The following is a 22,352-nucleotide window of genomic DNA, read 5'->3' as shown; positions in this document are numbered from 1 at the left end:
TCAGATAGGGTCTTTCTGTGTAGCCTAGACTGGCCTTGAACTTGCAATTCTGTCTCAGCCTCTGAACTGGCTGGTAGTAATAAAGTAGGAACCAGACAGCAATTATGCCCAGATAGGGAGTGGTTTCGGTGGTTTACAGTGTACCACACGGTTGTATCTCCAGTCTGTGTATGTGATGATGTAATTCCTCATCAGAATTACAGTCACAAAGGTTGTTCCTTGGGGCTGGAGAGATGGTTCAGTAGTTATGATCACTGGTGGAGGCTGCTATTCCAGAAGATAGATTCCCAGCACCCACATGGTGGCTCACTATTGATAAATACAGTTTTAAGGGATTTGACACCCTCTTCAGGTTTCTCTGGGTACTAGGCACGCAAGTGGCACAGACATGCAAGTAAAACACCCATATAAATAAAACAAAATTTAAAATCTTTTAGAAGTTTATATTCATACACAAAATTTTTAAAAAAACCTAAAACTTTTTGAAAAATTCCACGAGAATTCCATCTGTTCCACGAGATGGTACTAGTTGGAAAAAAGGGTTTGGTGGGAGGGGGATGAGACAGGGCTGTGGGTAAGAGTATGAAAAATGATCAAAATACATTAAATAAGCCGGGCAGTGGTGGCACACGCCTTTAATCCCAGCACTTGGGAGGCAGAGGCAGGTGAATCTCTGTGAGTTCGAGACCAGTCTGGTCTACAAGAGCTAGTTCCAGGACAGGCTCCAAAGCCACAGAGAAACCCTGTCTTGAAAAACCAAAACCAAACAAACAAACAAACAAAAAACACATTAAATACATGTGTAAAACTGTAAAAAAAAATGTCAACTGGAGTTTATTTGGCTTAAACTTCCACAAAACTGAAGCAGAGGCCATAGAGGAATGCGGCTTATTGGCTTTCGCTTGCTTAGCCTGCTCTTACAGGTCCTAGGACCAACAGCCCAGGGGCGGCCCCACTCAGGATGGGCTGGGCCCTTCCACACCAATCATTAGTTTAAAAAATGTCTTATAGGCTTGCCTACAGCCCAATTGAGGTTTTTATAAAACCAGTCAGCATGTGTGTTCACTTGTGTAGGCATGTGTCTACATGCATGTAGAAGCATTGAGGCTGACATTGGGGTCTTCCTCTATAGCTGTCTACTTAATCAATGAGAAAGGATCTCTTAATTGAACCCAGAGTTCAGCAACGCTTCTGGTCTGACTAGCAAGCTTGACCTGGGGTTCCTCTCTGCCTTCCAAGTGCTTCAATCATATGTAGCTCACCAGTCTTTTACGTGGGTTCTGAGGATCGGAACTCATGTTTCCTCAGGCTTGTGCAGTGTTTTTTTTTATCTGATGAGCCACTCCCCTAGTCCAACAAATGTCTCTAAAAACTGGGAGTTAAACTGGGCACAGTGGCACATGCTTTTATTTTTTTATTTTTTAAAAATATTTATTATGTATACAATATTCTGTCTGCATGTATGCCTGAAGGCCAGAAGAGGGCGCCAGACCTCTTTACAGATGGTTGTGAGCCACCATGTGGTTGCTGGGAATTGAACTCAGGACCCTTTGGAAGAGCAGGCAGTGCTCTTAACCACTGAGCAATCTCTCCAGCCCGGCACATGCTTTTAATCAGGAGGCAGAGTTAGGAAAATTTCTGAGTTTGAGGCCAGCTATGATTACAGAGTGAGAAGACCCTGTTTCAAAGCAAACCAACCTTCCCCTCAAAAAAAACTGGACACTATATAGAGGCCTAGGCCGAAGAATCTTAAATGTTCTTTGACAAATTTTTATAAAATTCTACCATCATTACGTTTTGGACACAGAACTTGAGTGTTTCTCACACAAAAACCCTAGTTTTTGTTTCACATCCCTTTTGTGATCAACACTAGCCTGTTTCAAAGGGTGGCTCTCTTGTCCTGTGGTTTCAGAAGACCAGAGTACAAAAGGCCCCTCAGTGCAATCTATCCACTTGTCACACTCATCTGCACTAGGCTGGAGGGATGGTTCAGTGGGGGAGCACACACTCCTCTCCTAAAGTTTGGTTCCCCAGCATTGGGCAACTCACAGCTGCCTTTAACTCCAGTTCCAGGGGGTATGGCATTTCTTGGCTTCTGTGGTCAGGCACCCACACATACAGACACAAAAATAAAAACCTTAAAAAAAACCAAAACTACCCTTTGCTTCTCCTGATACTAATCTTCAACTCAGAATTTCCATACTGTCCTCTTTTGCCCCCTCAACACAACAGCCTATAAAAGAATGCCTTTCCTATTTCTTCTTGCTTCTGAGATGGTCTCACAGAGATCCAGCTCCCCCTGCCTTCCGAGTGCCGGGATTAATGGTGTGCACTGTCCCTTTCCTCCTTTGCTGCTGTCTGACCCAGGCCCAGGCATGTATTCTGAGTAACTGTACAGTTTCCCTGTGCCTCTGCCTTGTTCTGAGTTTCTCCAGCACTTCTTCCAAGCTGTCTCCCTACCACACAGAAAACCTGGGATGAAGCATCCATTTCCCCTTTCCTTTCACAGTAGGAAACAGTTAAAACTTGCAGGAGTGGTGGTGCACGCCTTTCATCCCAGCACTCGGAAGGCAGAGGCAGGTGGATTTCTATGAGTTCGAGGCCAGCCTCGTCTACAGAGTGAGTTCCAGGACAGCCATAACTGTTACACAAGAAACCCTGTCTTGAAAAACAAAACAAAAAGCAAAAAAAAAAAAAACCAACCAAACAAAAACTCACCTTGCAGGAGCAGCCTTCAGCTTCTCCATAATGGGAAGTGCTGGCTCTTTATTACAGGCTGGTTTCCTCCAGAAAAAAGAAAATTATAAGAGCTAGTTTCTGTCTGTCACCTGGAGCCAAAAAAACTACTTTCCAGAGCCAGTTTCATACCCTTTTAAAGAAAAGTGAAAGAAAAATAAGTTGTTCAACTAGCATAACCCTTGGAGTACTCCCACCTACAAACTACAGCCTGTGAGTGATGTCCTTGAACTTGGTAGGTGTCTGTGGTGGCCTTAAACTGACCCTCCTGCCTCCACTTCCCAAGTGCTAGAATTATAGGTGTTATCACCATTCCTAGTTTGGAACATTTGCATGTCTGTGTTTGCATGTGTAGAGGGCAGAGGACAACCTCAGGTGTTGCTTTTCAAGTGCCTGTGCCCTTTGTTTGCTATTTTTATTTGTGTATTTGTGTCTGTGGATGTATGTAGGTGCTCACCATGGCCAGAAGACAGTACCAGATACACTGAAGCTAGAGTTATAGGCAATGTGAGCTGTCCAATATGGGTACTGGGACCTGAAGTTAGGTCCTCTATAAGAACAGTATACCCAGTTCTTAACTGCTGAGTCATCTTTTCAGCCCCTCCTCTTCTTTTTTGAGTCAGTCTTTTAATGGGGGCTTGAGTTTGCCTTAGGGCTGAACTGGCTCCAGCCGGTCTCTTCCTTTCCAGCACTGGATTACAAGTGTACCACCATCCCCAATTTTTCACATGGTGCCGGGGACCAAATTTGGGTTCTTAAACTAATGTGGCATGTACTTTACTAACCAATCTTCTCAGCCCTGAAATTTGTGTTGTTTTTTTTTTTAATTGTGTGTGGTGCATGCCGTGACACATATGTGGATGTCAGAAGACAACTGCTGATCCAGCTTTCTCCTTTCACTTTTTTTTTTTTTAACATGGAATTCAGGGATTAAACTCAGGCTGCCAGACCTGTGCAGCAAGTACCTTTTACCCTCTGGGGCATTTTGCTGGTCCTAGGGCATTTATTTTCAAAGAGACTCAGAGGAGATGCAATACTCAGCTAAAGGGATAAAGGCAGAATGCCAAAGTACCAGACATTATTTTTGTTTAAAGACATTTTGATTCTCACCAGTCAGTTCTTGCCAGATTCTTAGAAATAAACCAGGGGAGATTAAAACCAACTAATGAACCAAGGAAATAAATGTAGCCAAGAAAGGTAGGACATTTTATTTTACATACAAAAAGGGTGCAGACTGAATACTTTCCTCCCCAAACTGGGGAAGAGATATACTTAAAGATCACATTTGTGTTGTCCATGGTGCCCTCTGAAACGGGCTACTCTGAGATAACACATCCAGACCCACATCCCATTTTCTCCAAAGGCGATTTCCTCTGCAGAGGACTTTCCCCCAATGGTGTCCAAATCTCTCTATTGGAGGAAACATTTCAAATACACTTGAAATCGACATTCACTTAAAAAATACTACAAGTTTCATTCTTTCACAGCTGCGTTTTTTTTTTTTTTTTGACCAGTGCCAGGGTTTATGAAACATTACATATCTTAAAAAAAAAGTAGAAAAAAGACATTTAACAATAACTAGACATATCCACACATGAATTAAAACTGATTTCCACAGCTGATTTATACATCCTCAACTTTAAAAAAAAATGGCAACCAACATCCCAACATCTTTTAAAGAGTACAGTGGGTAAAACTTAAAAAAAGACAAATAATAAATTAGAGAGTGTAGTATATCCAATGGGAATTGCTGCATCAACATTATTTTCCATTGGAGGGTTATAGGATTTTTGGTTTCATCTTTTCTGCTGTTCTCTGCTTGATAAACAGAGCTCCTTCCCAGAGCTAGCTTGCTCACAGATCACACTGTCTCTGAGAACACTGAGGAACAGTTCCCAGGAGCCCGTGCTGTCTATGAGAGTAAAACACACAGCCGGGCACACATATCATCTGTAAATACACATATCCCCCAAGAAATGGCTCATGTTTCCTGAGACATTCCTAACAGATTGGTAAGCCTTCTAAAAGGCTTTGGTGCACGGGCTAGCCTGGGATTTGGTCTGGAGCTCCTGAAGAGGAGTACCAAAAAGCTTCACCTACCCTGAAAGGTGGGTTTGGGTTAGTCAGGATGGCAGTTGTCTGTGTGTGGCTAGGATGACGGCAATGCACTCTGGCTTATTACCAAAGATAATCTTCTGCTCTGAGACCTTAAAGGTGGTGATGGCACCAGAAAAATGATTGTGATGGTAGGGGCAAAGGGAGAGTATAGGAGGGAAGGAAGGTAGGGGAGAGAACCTGTCCACACAACTGAGGCTTCTTTATAACATCAAGTTTGGTAACTGAACTAGAGATATATGGAGTACATGTTCACTTTTTTCCCCCTTGATAAGCTGATCTGTAAATACTGGAGTGGGTTTCCTGGTTGTTTTATTGAGAAACTATGTCAACTACTATTGCCTATATTCAGGGATCTACTTACTATTTTGATACAATAAGAACTCTACTCTTCTGTACTTAGTTACCTGCAAAAGGAGTAGGACAAACACCTTAAGACTCCCTCAGAAACTCCCACGGCTGGGGATGAAAACACTGCTCAAAACTTCACACTCACAGAAGGACCATCGTGGCCTCTTCTTTTCCATACTTAAAAACTAACCCCCTTAAAACAAATTCCCCCAACAAAGGAATTCTTATTTGATTCCTACCAACCCATTATGGGGAAGGCTGAAATCATTGGCCATCAACATCGACATGGGACTTCTTTGAAGTCTGCAAAACCAAGAAACCCAGAGATAAGTGCTTTTTACCCACATGGCCAATCCAGATGGGTACCTAATTATTCTGGTTCCCTGAGGGTCTCTGGAATCAACCTACCCACTTGGGGCAATGGAGCAGATGGTGGTAGTGGCTTGGCAAAGGCAATGTTGGTTGTATGACCATGCAAACTCCTGGTCTTAAAAACTCAAGCCCTGGCATGAATGACACTGGACAAATCATTATCAGGGCAACTAAACAGGAATGGAAAACTGGTTTCAGTATGAAACTTGGAAGAGGCGACTGGGACATAGAAGTCATGTGGGCTTGAAAGGGATGCACTGGAAGATAGAGAACAAGTTCCTTTGAGGAAATGCTTCCTAGGCTTCTGAGGAAGTTACCGAGAAATGCAGTCACGCTTGCTCAATATGGAGGGGAATGAATTATCTTTTACATTATTTTTAAAATTAAGGCTATGATCCTTAGTAACCACTTTAACATAACATTACCATTGCTGGCATTACAAGTGGTCGCTAACAATGGATATCAACACTGAATAAGCACTGGAGTATACTTTTCCTCTGAACTAAACTGGAAGTTACTTTACAGAAGATGGACACCATCTGGCTAATGGACATGGGCTGTTTCTGAGTTCTTGTCATTCACTAAAAATGAAAATGAAACTAACACTTTCAGGAACCTTAGGATCCTTGCTGTCTCACATAGTTCGTTTCAATTGAAATGGGACTTTTAACTGGAGACATACGTAGTCACCTGATGTACACATTCCTTTACAGACCCTGTTTGCTCTTAGACAGACCCACAATAGAAAACTGTTAATTAAGGCAGTCATGAGTGCTCACTAGGTGCTGGCACATTCAGCGCAGCCTTGTGGGCAGTCTGGAGTGAGAACTCTCAAGATCCACTTGTATGATTAGACACTGCAAAGACACCTTGGTGTAACCGCTGGCCTTCTTGTACCCAAGTCTGCTCAGGTTGCAATGCCTCAAGGACAGCAAAGCTGGAGGAAGTCCAAATAGTACAGCATCAAATGCCCGTCTTAAGAGGAAGCAAATGCATCAGTCCTAACATAAACCATCCTTAGGTCTCACCACTGAACTGGAACAGTGGACTTTGATGAAGGAAGATGAGGGGAGCACCTGTGCCCTAGGATCTGGCTGAGCTTGCAGCCAGGCAACTGACAGAAACAGGGATGTGTAAGGAGTCTGATGTACTGGTGGGGTTGTAACAGATGAGCAGTTTTTCTAGAAAATTCAGAATTAAAAATTTAAGGAAGATAATAAGAGAATTGCCAGCTTTGGGACCACCTTGGAGTGTCAATGGCCTTGAAAGGATCACTGCTGCCCTGCAAGTTAAAGGGACCTATGTTACAAAACCCAAATATCTAGAAAGGAAGGGATTTGTGGGGCTGGAGGGTGCCAACAGTGCATTAGGGAGGACCCTTCCCCATTCCCACAAACCACTCAGGTCCAACCTCTCAAGAGCTAGCCTATAAAAATATGTTAAGACAAAAAAGAAGTGTTAGGCCCAGCTACAGGGCATTCTATCCTGCAGCCAAACTCATCACTGCCTTTTGCTTTACTGTGGAGGCAGGGTTGGGGAGGCACTTAGTGGGACAGAGAGTGCCAGGATGCTCTAGGCCTTGCCACCATTTCCTGGTATGAGGATTTTTAAGTTTCTGTAGGGGAAGTCAGAGTTGTCCACAGGCCAAACGAGGGACTATGTAAATTTTAGTGATGAGCTTTAACTACTAAATAATAAGAAGGAAGCAAATCCTAACACTCAGATTCCTTATGAGGAAGGGGTTTGACCCGACTTCTCCCTGCTACTCTGTTTCATGGAGAAAAACATTTTTTTTTTTTTGTAAATAAATGACTGAGTAGCAATCTTTACAAAGGCTGAGCAGGTCTGAAGCCAGTAAAGAAAGAGGTTCCCTAGCCAAGGTCCAACAGAACACACAAGGCGCATAAACTCTGCTCTGTTTGATACTATTTCTGATACATGACCACAAAGAGTCCTGACATCCTCCAGTCTTTTACATATACAAGCAGAGTTCTGCGCTGCACTAAGTCACTAGTCGCTGCCCTATGCAGGCAGCTTCTTTATACCCAGATATAAGACCTCTTTGATCACGTGAGTAATCCTTGGAAATGTCACCAAAATGAAAACAGAACATGAGAAGAGTACCCTCCCACCCACACTATTTATGCGACCAGTGATGCGGCACGGTGGCATGTCCAGTGAAGATGCCATTGTGGCAGGTACAAAGTGTACTGGGGAACACATGCTAATATACGGTCATATTATCTGGAAAGAGTCTCTGTTCAATTGCTAAGACAGAATTTTAGACCTTTCATTACAGATTCATTTTCCCTGGAATTTCCCAGCACCAACCAAACTTACCTTCCCTGCTTACTGCAGCCCCATGTACCAAGTTCTAAGCCTGCTGCTGTGGACCTGCTCCAAGATCACCACAGGCTTGATTTCTAAGGCAGACCAGTCTAGATGCTCTAACTCAGTCTTGGGGCAGACATGACACACTGATGTCTTTTCCTGGCCTCAGGATGCTGCATCCTGAGGCTCCTCTGGCAGTTGGAAGGCAGATTTGCTACCCTCTTTCGTCCACTACTGGCAATACGGTGGTGGCTGTTTAGTCACTAATGTTGTCCCCCAAGTCAACAGAAAGTCACATGGCTATCTAGTAGGAAGTCCCTGGTAGTGGAGGAAACAGAAATTTTGCTTTGTTGTTAAGTATCTCCTCTCTGAGATGAGGTGCCTTCCTGGTTGGTCACAGTCCGGCTTGGTGCTCATCCCAAGTGCTCAGGAGCAGGGCTTTCAAGCTCTAGGCTGATTAGGTCAAGGGGCTCTGGTGGGGACTTTTCTCTGCAGCGGAGAAGATGAATGAAAATTCAAGTATATTTCCTTGCCAACCTGAGAATTCACTCAGGGTGACACAAAGTTTGGCTTCTTCTCTTCCAAGAGCTGCAAATCACTCCATCGAGAATGTCCTCTGGACCCACGTTTTCTCTGAATGGCTTGGCTGGCCCATCCCCCTTGAAACAGAAAAAAGCACCCCCCAACCAATATAACCAGACACAATATGCATCTGCCATGTTGTTTATAAAACAAAAACAAAACCCCCCAAAACTAAAAGTGCAATAAAGTCAGTTTCCTTTCCTTTGCTCAGAACCACAGGTGTGTTTTGCTACAGTCGGAGCAATGGAGTTGCTTATCAAAAAAGCTAAGAATGTCAACACACAGGGACAGTAGACTGCAGATTTCTCACAGCTTGTGTCCTACAGTGTAACTGCACAGGAGCAGGGGAGGAAGAGAGGGCAGAGGGAAGGACCTGAACCCTGTGGCCAGCTGGGCTGGAGTCACCCAGGCACAGAGGGAAAGGAAGTCATCCTACTAGACACACCTGGGAAGTGGAGAAGTCCTCCAGCCCAGGGTTGTCATCTTCCTCCTACCTTCTTGGCCACACCACCAGCTACTTGAAAGAGCCTTTAGCTTAGTAGTTTTTATGCTGGAAAGGGGTGAGGGTGGTGTAAGAGCCAGGAGTAAAGGAAGTGGAGGGAGGAGAATAGTAGTCCTTGAGTTTTTGTGAATGACACCTTCACTGTAAACAATGGGAAGAGAGTCAACCAGATAGCCCAAGGGCAAGCAGTGGAAAAGCAGCAGCTCTGGACCTGCTCAGAGCTCAGACAGAGGGATTGCCACTGGCCCACTGGGCCCTGGCTGCCTGCACTGGCTCCTTCTGGGGGCATCTGTTTTCTTCTTTTTGGTTTGGATCTCCACCCTCCCCCACAGAGGAGTCCCTTCCAATGAGAAATGGCAGGAGCTACAGGTGCAATTGGAGCCAGAGTCCCCAGGACTTGAGGACTCCTGGGAGGCACTGGTCACTTGTGTCGCTGAGCAGTCTTCTTCCTTTTCCTCTTAAAGAAACAGCAGCACCTGGAGCACAAGAACATTTAAGTCAGTCTAGAAATCTCCAGCTCCCAGCAGATCTCTGCCTGCTTCTGCTTACTGCAGGGGATAGGGTTTTCTTCTGGTGCCCACCCACATGGCTGCCCACCATTTACGGCACACATACACTGGAAGTAACAGGCAGTGTCTATGAGAAAGTTAAAGGCAACAGCTGATTTGATTTGCAGCCACTCCACCTGATTATCAAAATGCTGTCCACTAGACATGGCTGCCACAGGCATTTCTGGAAGAAGGATGAAAAAGGCTTTGTTACTAGACTAACATCAAACCCAGCTACTCCATCTTTGTCTAGAACCAAGAAGGAGAGTGCTCAAGGTAACAGAAAAATAGCCTTCAGTGTATGCTCCCTTGATACCAGCAGCAGCTCAATGCAACTCACTGGCCAGTAAGCAAGGAGGCTAAACTGAGGCAAATAAATCTCACACAAAGTATGAAATCTAGAAACCTGGCAGTCACATGATGTCAACAAATGACTAAGATTCTTTCTACTTTGTTCTTGTCCCCAACATGATGCCTGGAGTAAGCAGAAGCTCTAAGCTCATAAAAAGGGTGAATCTTTATCTCCTAAAGCCAGCACAGGTGCCAATCACCCCAAGGGGACCAATGCCCGAAACCCAGGAACTAATCCTTGGGAAACTCTGGTCACAGGGAATTCCCCAAGACTGCCACTGTTCCAGACAGGGTTAGCAACTGGTTTATTTAAGGTAGAGAGGCTGAGGCCCTCAAAGTGCCATCTCTTGGGGAAATAGCCTGTACAAGAGTGGCACTCTGGCCCTGAAGATGCCCTCCTTAGTCCAGTTTTAGACTAGGAAGCAAGGCTGTTGTGTAGGCACTGGAGAGGGCATATTGAGGGCTATGGCAAGGTTGATGCAAAAGGTATGCTCTTTCCAGAAATGAAAAATGGAAAATGAGAAGGGTGGGCAGAAGGCAGTGGACAGGTCAAAGATGCCAGATGACGGAGGAGAATAAAGTTGTAAGTATAGCTCAGATGCTTGGTCCTTAAAAGAAAATTTTTTCTGAGAAAACTATCTTAAGTCTCTTACCTAACCCTTTCAGGGTTCTTTAAAATAACCTTTATTATTGTTTATTTCTTTTCTCTTTTGAGACAGTGATTCATTATTATGTAGCCAAGGTTGGCTTCAAATGTGCCATCCTCTGGCCTCAGTTTCCCAGAGTTCTAGAATTTATGGGTATATACTACCACATCTAGACTGAGAAAGTTTCTTAGAATGTAGAAATAAACCTTACACAGTTTCCCAGAGTTCTAGAATTTATAGGTATATACTACCACATCTAGACTGAGAAAGTTTCTTAGAATGTAGAAATAAACCTTACACAGTTTCCCAGAGTTCTAGAATTTATAGGTATATACTACCACATCTAGACTGAGAAAGTTTCTTAGAATGTAGAAATAAACCTTACACAGATAATGATGTGAGCTTTCCAAGAACTGAAAGTCATGAATGAAATGTGGAATTTTGAGACGGGAGTTTCTTTCTTTTCTTTTTCGAGGTAGGGTCTCTCTGTGTAATAGTCTTGGCTGTCTTGGAACTCACTTTGTAGACCAGGCTGACCTCAAACTCTGATATCTGCCTGCCTTTGGGATTTCGGGCTTCTTAAGAGAGTTTTAAAATATTTTCTTCAAAATCTGGCCATGGCAATATATGCCTGTAATTCCAATGTTTGACGGCTGGAAGAAGGGTCAAGAGTTCAGAGTTATTCTTGGCTACATATCAAGTTTGAAGTCAACCTGGTCTGCAAGAGACCTTGTTTAAACAGATACATAAATATTTGTGTGTGTGTGTGTCCCAATCAGCCCTGGGTGTATCAATAATATTTATAATTACTATTAATAGATGTGAACCAAAGTGTTATATACATCTGGAAACTGAATAAATTATTTTAAATAAAAGTGATTGATAGCTTTAATAGTCCTTAGAGGAAACATTGGGAAAGAATTTTAAAAAATCTATATACATGTATTAGAAATGGACATTTGTTCTTAAAATTTTTTATTCATTTTAGGTATATGGGCATTTTGTCTACATGTATGTCTATGTATCATGTGGGTGCCTGGTCATAATATGGCATTGGATCCTTAGGACTGGAGTTACAGATAGTGGTGCATTCCATGTGGGTGCTGGGAAATGAAACTGCTTCTCTGGAAAGGGAGCCAGTACCTTAACCACTGAGCCATCTCTCCAGCCCCTGAAACAGACATTTGCCAGGTTGAAGGCCCAGAACTTAGTATTTAAGTAGACAAGTCAAATCTTATGAAGAACTAGTATTTCAAAAGTCTTTTTAAAAAAAGACTTATTTATTTTATGTGAGTGCTCTATCTGCACGTACACCTCTATTCCAGAAGAGGGCACCAGATCCCATATAGATGGTTGTGAGCCTCCATGTGGGTTTGGGAACTGAACTCAGGACCTCTGGAAGAGCAGTCAGTGCTCTTAACTGCCAAGCCATCTCACCAGCTCATCAGTCTTACCTACTTACCTATTTCCTTTCAACTACGATTTTAAGTGTTCTACTAACTCTAAAATTAACCTCTATTCTTACTTTCTGTGTGGAGGACCCTAAGATGATGATTTTTGTTTTCAAAGAAAAGCACTCAAAAAAAAAAAAAAAAAAAAAACAAAAAAAAACCTAAAACAAAAAACAAAACCAAACTCCAAAACCAAATCTGAAACACTGGGCCCATTCCTGAATGCCCAATGGATTCTCTTGGACAGTTCACAGGAACTAGCATGTGCTCCTGCTGAATCACTAGAGCATATGAGTAGCAGCTGCCATTCAGAGGAACGGCGGCCATATTTTGCATTTAGAGCCCTATATGGCTTCAGCAGGAGTAGACGCTTTTAATTCCACCAACAAAGAAGGAAGCCTTACAATCTGTTCTTAAAGGCTTTGATTTTTATGGTGACCACCAGCAAAAGGATCTGGACTTGAGGCCAAGTCCACTGACTAACTCTATACAGATATGTTCCTCTCAGAACAGAGTACTCCCTTTGTGTTTTAGGTTCCCTTTCAGTTGCTCCTTTAAGTGACCAGAAATCCTTCACAAATTAGAGCCCAAGCTGATCCAGGATTCTCCCCACCTGACCCATCACTCCTTCCTATCATCCTGTACCATGTCATCTTGGCACTCTTCTGTTTCCCTTCTTTACCACATTCTTTTCTCCTCCTCTGCACTAAACTGGCCCAAGTCCTGCTGTGTCTAAAGTCTTCCTTGAGAATTCACAGTGATGCCTCCCCTCTCAGCCTTTTGGGAGTAGCGTGAGGAATCTGTAGACGTCCTTGCTTTGTCCTTGTCCTTCCACATGCACATGCTTCCTAGTCTCAGGCAGGGCCTTCCCTTCACTTGCCCTGCTCCTCTCGGTCACCCCAGGTCCCTGAGTTCTAGGCACAAGGTTGAGTGAGTATAGTAAGACCTAAAGTAGTTGCAATTGGGATCATGTGACTGACACCTCACAGGAAAAAAAAGAGACCATGACAACATTAGATTACACAGACACATGAATAGGCCAAATTTCCTCTTTGAAACCCTATTCTATTGCCATAAAACCCACTGTTATCTTCAAAACATATCTATTCCTAGGCAAACCCCCTGGACAATTTGGCTTAGATAACCAGAAATCAAGGTCCAATCCAATTACTGAAGAGAATTTTTCAAAATGAAGTAATCAGAATCCAGCAGGCTATTATCATAGCATAGAATATAACCTAATGTGTACAGTGTGGGAGGGTTACAAACTGCCACCAACATGAATCTTTCAGGGATTTTCCTTCCGCATTCCCGTATGTCCACATCTGTATTAAAGAAGCCTTTTCTGGAAGAAAAGACAGGCTCCCATATCCCTGTCAACCAAGTCAACTCTTACTTAGCCTACTATTCTTTCATCAAAGAATAAAGGGAACAAACAAACAAACAAACAAAAAACCCAGCAATGTTCAATCAACACCAAAGTGTTGATCTTTCCTTCAAGGAGTTCTCCTTTTTTAGAGACTCTTGCTATAGATGAAAAACTAATGAAATCAACAAGGCACTTACTACCTCCAAACAGACTATTCCTATTACAAACCAAGTTGCCAAAGGTGAGACTGATTATCTGGTGATAATACTGTTTTGTGGTTATTGAAACATCTAAAACCTTATCTTTCTAATCTTGGGCCCTCTCTTTCTGATAGTACTATTCATAACTTGGGAGAAAAAAAATTAGAAGAAGAAGTTTACTCATCTTAAAAAAAATAGGTAAGTTTGGATATTGTGAGATCATTTCTGATAGAAGGGTGCAGCGATAAATGAGGTGGGATTGAAAGAAAAGAAGGAAAAGATTGATTTTGGGGTACAGGCCTAACCCACCCCGCCTTGTAGACCTAATTTCCCCAGTCTGGGTGGCTAAGACATAAGGAATTCATTCAGTATTTCTAACGCTTTGCCAATCCCAGTCTAGTCAGGTCCACTCCCCTTGCATGTGGACTGGAGAGAGGGACTCACCACAGGTTGAGCATTTTCAGGCAGCTACAGAATATACAAAGAGAAAAACATAGAGAGAGAGAGAGAGAGAGAGAGAGAGAGAGAGAGAGAGAGAGAGAGAGAGAGAGAGAGAGAGAGAGAGAGAGATTAGTCCACGGATGAGATGGAAGAGACTCCCCGTGAACATGCATGCAAACATGCAGTATGTGTCTGTGTTTAGTTTCCTCCTGCTGAGGGAGGCTGAGCAGGCCATTTGATCGATCTTCACGTTTAACAGGAGGCAGAAGCCTGACAGGAATATCAGTGTGGGAGCTGCATCTCAGAGGATGCAAAACAGAAAGAGCTGGTGGAAGCCTCAGGGTAGGCTTTCCAGGGCAACTTCCAGGAAGGCAGTAGGGGAAGGAGCAAGTGACCTGGCCTGTAAGAACTCAAGTATCAAGGCTGAACCATCATCTGGTTCCCATACAAGGTCTTAGACAACGCTTAGCTAACTTTCATATACCAATTCAAAAAGCAGCAGCTAGCACTTAGCTCTTCTTAGAGACAGGAAAAGTTTAAGAGATACTCTATCGTATTAGAAGATGAAACAGAGGGAGTTCACTGTTTGGAAATAACTACTATACTAAAGAAGGACCTAAATTCTGATCATACTAATTCTCAGGTGAAACTGAGTCCACAATCATCAAGATACCACCAAAGTATAGATAATAAAAATTCTTATACTTTTACTATCACAAAATTTGACCTAAAAGTCATCTGCCCTCACCATTCTCCAACCACACTTTAACAAAAGTGTCTTGTACTTAGAAGAAAAGGGAAATCAAGTGTCCACTTTTTTACACTGATCAAAACCGTCATCCTGTGATTTTGTTGTAATTTTTTTGTTTTAACAAGATGTGAAAGGGAACCTAAAACCAAAAGCTTGGAGGTAAAGATTTCAGACTTTCCCTGTACTTGAGGTAACTACAATATAAGCAACAGCCCTCCTCATCCCATCGACAAGCTACATGAACAAATGGCATCATAGCTGTGTGTAATGAGGGATTGTTTGGGACACCTCATCTCTTTAGCTTTGACTTTTCCATGGAAGTGATCTAGTGGATATATGACAACTGTGTCCTTATCCCCTATATATACACACCATATGCACAAGGCTGAGCCGATAGTTACCTAGGCAAGACAGATTGGTAGCTCATGAAATCACTACCAGAACCAGTATACAAAATGCTCAAGCAAGGAATTGAGTGACATTTGGTCAAGACAACTGCTCTCTTTTAGTTTCTACACTTTTCAGAGGGCCTAAACCTGGAGCTGGAGGCAAGAGGTATAATGGTCCTTTCTGCTAAATGGGAAGACTTTAACCTCTCTTTATATTCTAGTATTTAGAATACGACAGACAGAACACACTGACTGAACTCTTTTTGTATGAAAGAAATCTTTTTTATCTTTCACATTGAACACAAACACCACACTCACACACAGTGTATACATTTACCAGAATGAAATGAATAGGTCCAAAATATAAATCTGTTTAGGGCCTAAGACTAAAGTTCCTACGAGCATGGTGCTCAAAATATAGTATTAGATCCATATCTGAATTCTAAAAAGAATAGGTACAAATGTGAAATGGGGAGTAAGTTGGGGTGGGGTGGGAAAAGGTAAAGCCCTCTTTCAAGATCAGAGCATGCAGAGTGTGGTAGTTCCCAGTTTTGGCTGCATGTTAGAATTCCCCAAACTTTTAAATATTTTTATTATCAGGCCAGATACTAATAAATTAACCTCAAATTTCTGGGTCCATACAGAAGCATCAGTATTTTCTAACATATTCTAGGAGATTCCAAAGTGAGAGTTCAGAAAGTGGGACTATTATATAATTTATTGAGAATGAAAAAAATAAGCATATAATTAAAATCTCCCAAGCTCTTGAGGAGAAGTGTGTTTAATTCCTAAAACAGTCTCCTCCTGGCACCACCTCCCTTGTCTACAGGTATCAACAAGATAGAGCTAAAGTCATGCTCATTAACTTTTCTATCTGTTAAGTAGGAAAGACTTCCTAAAGGTCAAGTGAGCTTACTAAATAGATGGGCAGGAGTACAACCATCTGGAAAAAGACTGAAGTTCAGCTTGGCGACCCTGACTGATGCCCAGAGGTGTAATTATGTCTTGGCTTGTACTAAAAATATGTTGTTTGCCCGAGAGAACACATTAATGGGATAGTGAATGTTCTCAAAGAGCTTAAAAGAAAGGTCATCCCTGTCAGGGCTAGCTATAGTTAGTGACTCATGTTTCTCTAGCTTTCCCTACCTGATGTCTTCTTGAAGTTTAAACCTGGATCTGAGTTTGGGATGGGGGAAAAGGAAAAGAAGTGGTAGAAATGCTATTTGTACAGCAGCATCAGCATCACCTTCCAGCCCCAAAATCTCAGAGTTTAAACACAGACCATGCAGAAAGCACCAATGGGCTAGTGGGAGAGCACAGCAAGACATAAACATGCAGGAGAAGCAGAAGAGGAAGTGAGGAACTGCCTTGCTTTCTTGGGATTAGGGTCACTTTGCTATCCCAAGATTTTTATATTTACAAACACAATTATCTTGCCTGAAAATTACTTAGTTTTTCTGAGCCCAGATTGTACAGCAAAATGTATCCCAAGCCCTGTTACTCAGGACCACCCGTCTGGAGTGGTTAGGTGACAACAGAAATGTGATGCTATACTCCAGGGCCCACGATTTAACACTCCTGGTCTGTTACCCATAGGGAGCAAGAAGCTCTAAGCCTCCAAGAAGATCATGGCTACTATCTATGGTAGCTTTCACATCAGGTTTTTAGTTCACGATGTCTTTTGCCCAATGCAGCCTAGAAAAATATAACTATCTGCCCAGAAATCAGTGCTAAGGGTGGCAGCAGCCTTAATGCACCATGCAAAAACAAAAAACAAAACAAAATAACAACAACAAAAACCACCTCGGAAGAAGAAAGCTGTGGATATGGACACAAGCATGGAGAATCCAGTCTGTGATGGGCAGCACATAGGAGATAGAATAAAGTTTCCAACCCATTATGAGACAAACCCTTTGGAAGATGAACGTACTTAGCTTCCTCCACTACCTCCACCTCGGCATGAGCTGTGATTGGTGCATTTGAGTGAGCTCCAGTGGGGTCATCAACATTCAGCTCTCCATTGGTTGAGCTAACCACCTGAAACAGAGACAGTCTGAGATAAGTATCATGGTTGTATGAAGTTCCTGCCTCCACCAGAGTAGATTAAGAGAGATTAGGTCTCACACATAGGTATTAGCCAGGCAGAGTAAGTGAGGAATGTATGCTTACTTGGGTTAAGGGAACACTCCTGATTTAGGAAGGGTTCTTAGACGTATATCATGTCAGAACACTTAACGATATGATCATACAAAATGATAATTAGTTTCATATTGAGTGCCTTTGTGCTTAGCACTCTATTATACTGTATGTATGTACATGAATATAATCCTTACAATTTCCTTACTTAATATGTCACAAGTATTTGTATGTATTCATGTGTGCATGTGTGTGTGAGGGTACATGTGTATACATACAACCATGCAGGTCAAAGGTTGAACATTGGTGTCATTCTTCGGGAATTTCCCACCTTACTTTGGGAAAGGGTCTCTCACTGAGACAAGCAGCTTGCTGATTAGGTTAGACTGGCTGGCCAGTGAAACCCAGAAATTCCTAAACCTCCACTTCTCCAGGGCTGGGATTACCAGAGACAGGCTATCACTAGCTGCCTTGAAAAATACAAAACAAAAACAAAAACCAACAAACAAGCTGGGAGGTGGTGGCACACAACTTTAATTCCAGCACTAGGGAGGCAGAGGCAGGTAGATCTCTGAGTTCGAGGCCAGCCTGGTCTACAGAGCAAATTCCAGGACAGCCAAGGCTACACAGGAAAACCCTGACTTGAAACAAACAAACACACAAACAAAACACCCAACAAACAAACAATAAATTCTAGTGTTCCAACTCAGGTGCCCATGCTGGCACTAAGTACTTTCCAACTGACTTATCTCCCTGGCTCAATTACTTAAAACAAAATGAAACAAATTATACTTATGTGTATGTATGTGTTAAAGGGGCAGTCCCAAGTGCCACAGTGTGTATGTGGAGGCTGGAGATAACCTCCTAGTGGCTCTCTCCTTCTATTATGTGTTTACTGGCTACTGAGCTTAGGTTATCAGGTTTGGTATCAGGTGCATTTACCTATTATGCCAGCTTGCTGACCCCAACCCCAATCCCAATTATTCTCTTTTAATGGATGGGAACACTACAAAATGACTTAACCAAGGGTTAAGTTAGGGTCTGTGGGCTTTTATGGCTTTTACTTGTGTCTGTCCACAGATTCTTTCATTTTCCAAAAATGTATATAGTTCTGTATTAAAAAAAAATAATAGAGTCAGGCAGTGGTGGCGGTGGCACATGCCTCTAATCTCATCACTTGGGAGGCAGAAGGCAAATCTTTATGAGTTTGGGGCAGGCATGGTCTACAGAGTGAGTTCCAGGACAGCTAGGGCTATCTTGAAAAACAAACAAGCAAACAACAACAGCAACCCCTCCCAAACCCTACACAGTTGACTTCTAAAGGCTAACTGACTCATTTGCTCCCCTGACCATGGTGGACCACTACTCTCAGTTTATTGTACTACATAATTATGTACTTTAGGTGATGATGACTTAAAATAAATTCTCAAAAATAAACCATAAATAATCACACTTTCCTTCAGAAATTTCTTCATGGCTTTGGTCACTGGTTTGAAGTTATCCAATCAAAAAGACTGCTACATTCCTCTCTGTTGAGAAGGAAGATGGTAAGGAAAAATTTCCTTGGAAAACCAGTCTTATTTCAATGGCTTTTATTTCAGGTTCACTGTCATCCCACTTCTCACTGATGGTCCCCGAACTGTAAGTGATGGCTCTCATTCCTGTCATCTGGTTCATGTGGACCTGATCAGGCTTCTCTTGCTTGTGCAGTTGCTTCTGGAACCTGGTTTCATTTTCAGCACATGATTCCTGTTTATGTGGGTGCTGGGGAGTGGGAAAAGGGACCTTGCACAAACCACTCTGCTGTTAAAGATCTTGGCTGAAACATGGGAGAGAACCACAAAATAGGATAAATGGTTCAGATAGTTTATGCTATTGGGTAATAACTTCATCTATTTGAGACTGTTCTTACAGACTGATGTGAGGATCACATATGGAATGGATAGGAGATATCTTGTATATCTATATATCTATATCTATATCTATATCTATATCTATCTATCTATCTATCTATCTATCTATCTATCTATCTATATATATATATAGAAAGAGAGAGAGAGAGAGAGAGAGAGAGAGAGAGAGAGAGAGAGAGAGGAAATAGGAAATAGTAAGAACTGCATTCTAAAATAAGGCAGCAGGAACTGGAGAGATGGCTCAGCAGTTAGTAGCACTGGTTGTTCTTCCAGAGGACCCAGGTTCAATTCCCAGAACCCACATAGCAGCTCACAGCTGTTGTCTGTCACTCCAGTTCCAGGGAATCTGACACCCTCACACAGACATACATACAGGCAAAACACCAATGCACATAAAATAAACCAATAAATCTTAAATCACTCTTTCTGTACCCCAGTTTCCTACTCTGTAAAATGGGGAAACGGTGTTGTTTATCCTGATGGGGTCACCATGCAGATACGCCACAGTAAGTGTTTGGTCCAGAGCCATGAAACACAGTAATGGCTCAAAAAATATTCATCTAAGCTGGGAGTGTTGGTACATGCTTTTAATCCCAGTACCTGGGTGACAGAGGCAGGCAGATCTCTGGGAATTCGAGGTCAACCTGGTCTCCAGAATGAGTTACAGGATGGCCATGGCTACACAGAGAAACCATGTCTCAAAAGACAAAACAAAATAAAACAAAGCAAAATAAAAAACGATTCATCTTACTGATACTCTTATTTTCCTAAACTATGGGGTACTTACTAGCAGCTAATTTGCCAAAATTTCCTAAATCATAAAATCATAAAAAGGAAAGCAGGAGGAAATGTTAACTATCTTTGGGGCAGGCAGAGTGAATGCTACCTTCTACCTACTTGTAATGTATAACCACCATTATTTCTATAAGAAAAAAAATTACTGGGCTTTTCCCCCCTTCTTTTCTTTTTTCTTTGCATGAGGGACACAAGGTGCTATAGGCCTGCTCTGGCAGCCACTATATAGCCTATGCTACATAAACTCATGGCATTATATAAATTCACAGCACTGCTCCTGCCTCAGCCTTCACAGAGGTAGGATTATGAGAGGTATAGAATATCATGCCTGGGGAGCCGGGCGACGGTGGCGCACGCCTTTAATCCCAGCACTTGGGAGGCAGAGGCAGGCGGATCTCTGTGAGTTTGAGACCAGCCTGGTCTACAGAGCTAGTTCCAGGACAGGCTCCAAAGCCACAGAGAAACCCTGTCTCGAAAAAAAAAAAAAAAAAAGAATATCATGCCTGGCCTTTTTCTTGTTAATAAGACATGAGTGAGAAAATTATAATAAAACATTAAATCTGGACTTACCTGAGGAAGACTCAAATTTCTGCTAGTGACCAAATTTAGTATCTGTGATTAGTGGACACGTTAGTCTAACATTGTGCTATCACAACACAGTGTTTTCACCTCTCAAACAGGTTTCTTCTGAATGTAATCACAATTTCAAAAATTAGACAAATCCAGGACATGAAATATTGTATAAGACAGCTGACTTGGACTCTTCGAAAAGGACCATGTTATAAAAACCCTTAAAAAAAACCCACTGGTTTAATACTGACACTGATCAAAGGGGACTAAAGTGTAGATGACTCAACTGAAGTATCTGTTGCTGTTAACTATTAAGGACCTGGGTTTATTTTCTATGCCTACACTGTGGCTCACAATAACCTATAACTCCAGTTTCAAGGGATCTGTTGCCCTCTTCTGACCTCACAGAGTCCCAGGCACACTAGGCACACTTATTCATGCAGGGGGGAAAAAGAGGTCGGTTTAAAAGAGACTAAGGAATTAGGCATGGTGGTAATCACCTCAAATTCCACGTCTCAGGAGGCAGAAACAAAGGACCACCATGAGCTGGAGGCTAGACTCAGCTATACAGTGAGATGTGGGTTAGCATAGACTACAAGGTAAGACGGTCTTAAAACAAACCAAAATAAACAAACAAAGCAGAGAGAGATTAAAGGACTGAAAGAGACAGAAGAGGCAAAACAATCAACGGAATGCAGGAATCTTTGTTAGATTCTTTACACTATAAAAATTTAAGGACAACTGGAATTTGGGCTGTTAGATATTGTTTATGAAAGTATTAATTTTCTTGGAAGAAGGCAATGGACTTACTGCTTATATGAAAGAATGTATTTGTTCTTAGGAGATGTAGGTAGAAGTATGCAGGACTAAGATGTACTGCTTGAACTTCCAAACAGTCTGGAAAGCAAACACACATACACACAGGCACATACACATGCAAGCACACAAAATTAAAGTAAATATGGCAGAATCTTAACAATTTCTTCTTAATGGAGTCTAAGGATAGTCCCAACTTTCTGTAGATTCAAAAATTTAAAAATAGAAGACGGGGGAAGCCCAATGTATAAAAAAGGCTGAGAAGGTTAAGTGACTGTGAGCCATAGCTTTCTCTCCTCTCTCTCTCTCTCTCTCTCTCTCTCTCTCTCTCTCTCTCTCTCTCTCTCTCTCTCTCTCTCTCTCTCTCTCTCCCTCCCTCCCTCCCTCCCTCTCCCTCTCCCTCTCCCTCTTCCTCTCTCCTTCCCTCCCTCCCCCTCTCTCCTTCCCTCCCTCCCCCTCTCTCTCCCTCCTTCCCTCCTTTTTTGTTTTGTTTCTTCATGATAGGGTCTCTCTGTGTAACAGTCCTGACCATCCTGGAACTCACTCTGTAGACCAGGCTGGCCTTCAACTCAGATTCCTCTGCCTCTGCTTCACCTCCAAGAGTTGGGATTAAAGGTGCATACCACCAATGCCTGACATGTGGATGTATTTTCTAGCATACTTAACTGTTAATACTGGTAAGTAGCTTATTCTATGAGCACAATGGATACACATGAAAGCAATCACCTGAAATATTCATTCATTCATTCATTCATTCGTTTTTGCAGCACTGGGGAGTAAATCAAAGGCTGTGTGTGTTCTAGGAAAGCACCATAACTGAACCATATCTCCAGCCCTGAATCACTGATTCTTTTTTGGGGGAGAAGGGGTGTTTGCATTGGTGTTTGCCTATGTGTGAGTGTCAGATCCCTGGAACTAGAGTTCCAGGCAGCTCTGAGCTGGGAATTGAACTGGGGTCCTCTGGAAGAACAGTCAGTGCTCTTAAC

At 42.4% G+C, this 22,352-nt stretch overlaps 1 protein-coding gene across 4 annotated transcripts in view; it reads right to left on the bottom strand.

Moving 5' to 3' along the window:
- Positions 1-3,930: 3,930 nt before the first annotated feature.
- Positions 3,931-22,352, bottom strand: part of Csnk1g1 (casein kinase 1 gamma 1) — a 135,994-nt gene continuing 117,572 nt past the window's right edge. For 2 of the 4 annotated variants that reach the window (XM_057766987.1, XM_057766989.1), the window contains 3 exons: positions 17,067-17,173; positions 14,000-14,023; positions 3,931-9,465 (listed from right to left, as the gene is read on the bottom strand). In XM_057766987.1, the coding sequence (XP_057622970.1) occupies positions 9,411-9,465; positions 14,000-14,023; positions 17,067-17,173 (186 nt within the window). In that variant the 3' untranslated portion in view covers positions 3,931-9,410. The remainder of the gene's footprint in view (positions 9,466-13,999; positions 14,024-17,066; positions 17,174-22,352) is intronic. The other 2 variants (XM_057766988.1, XM_057766990.1) reach the window with 1 other exon arrangement.

Source organism: Chionomys nivalis, chromosome 4, assembly GCF_950005125.1.
Source record: "Chionomys nivalis chromosome 4, mChiNiv1.1, whole genome shotgun sequence".
NCBI lineage: Eukaryota > Metazoa > Chordata > Mammalia > Rodentia > Cricetidae > Chionomys > Chionomys nivalis.
This window is presented reverse-complemented; position numbering and strand designations above follow the sequence as displayed.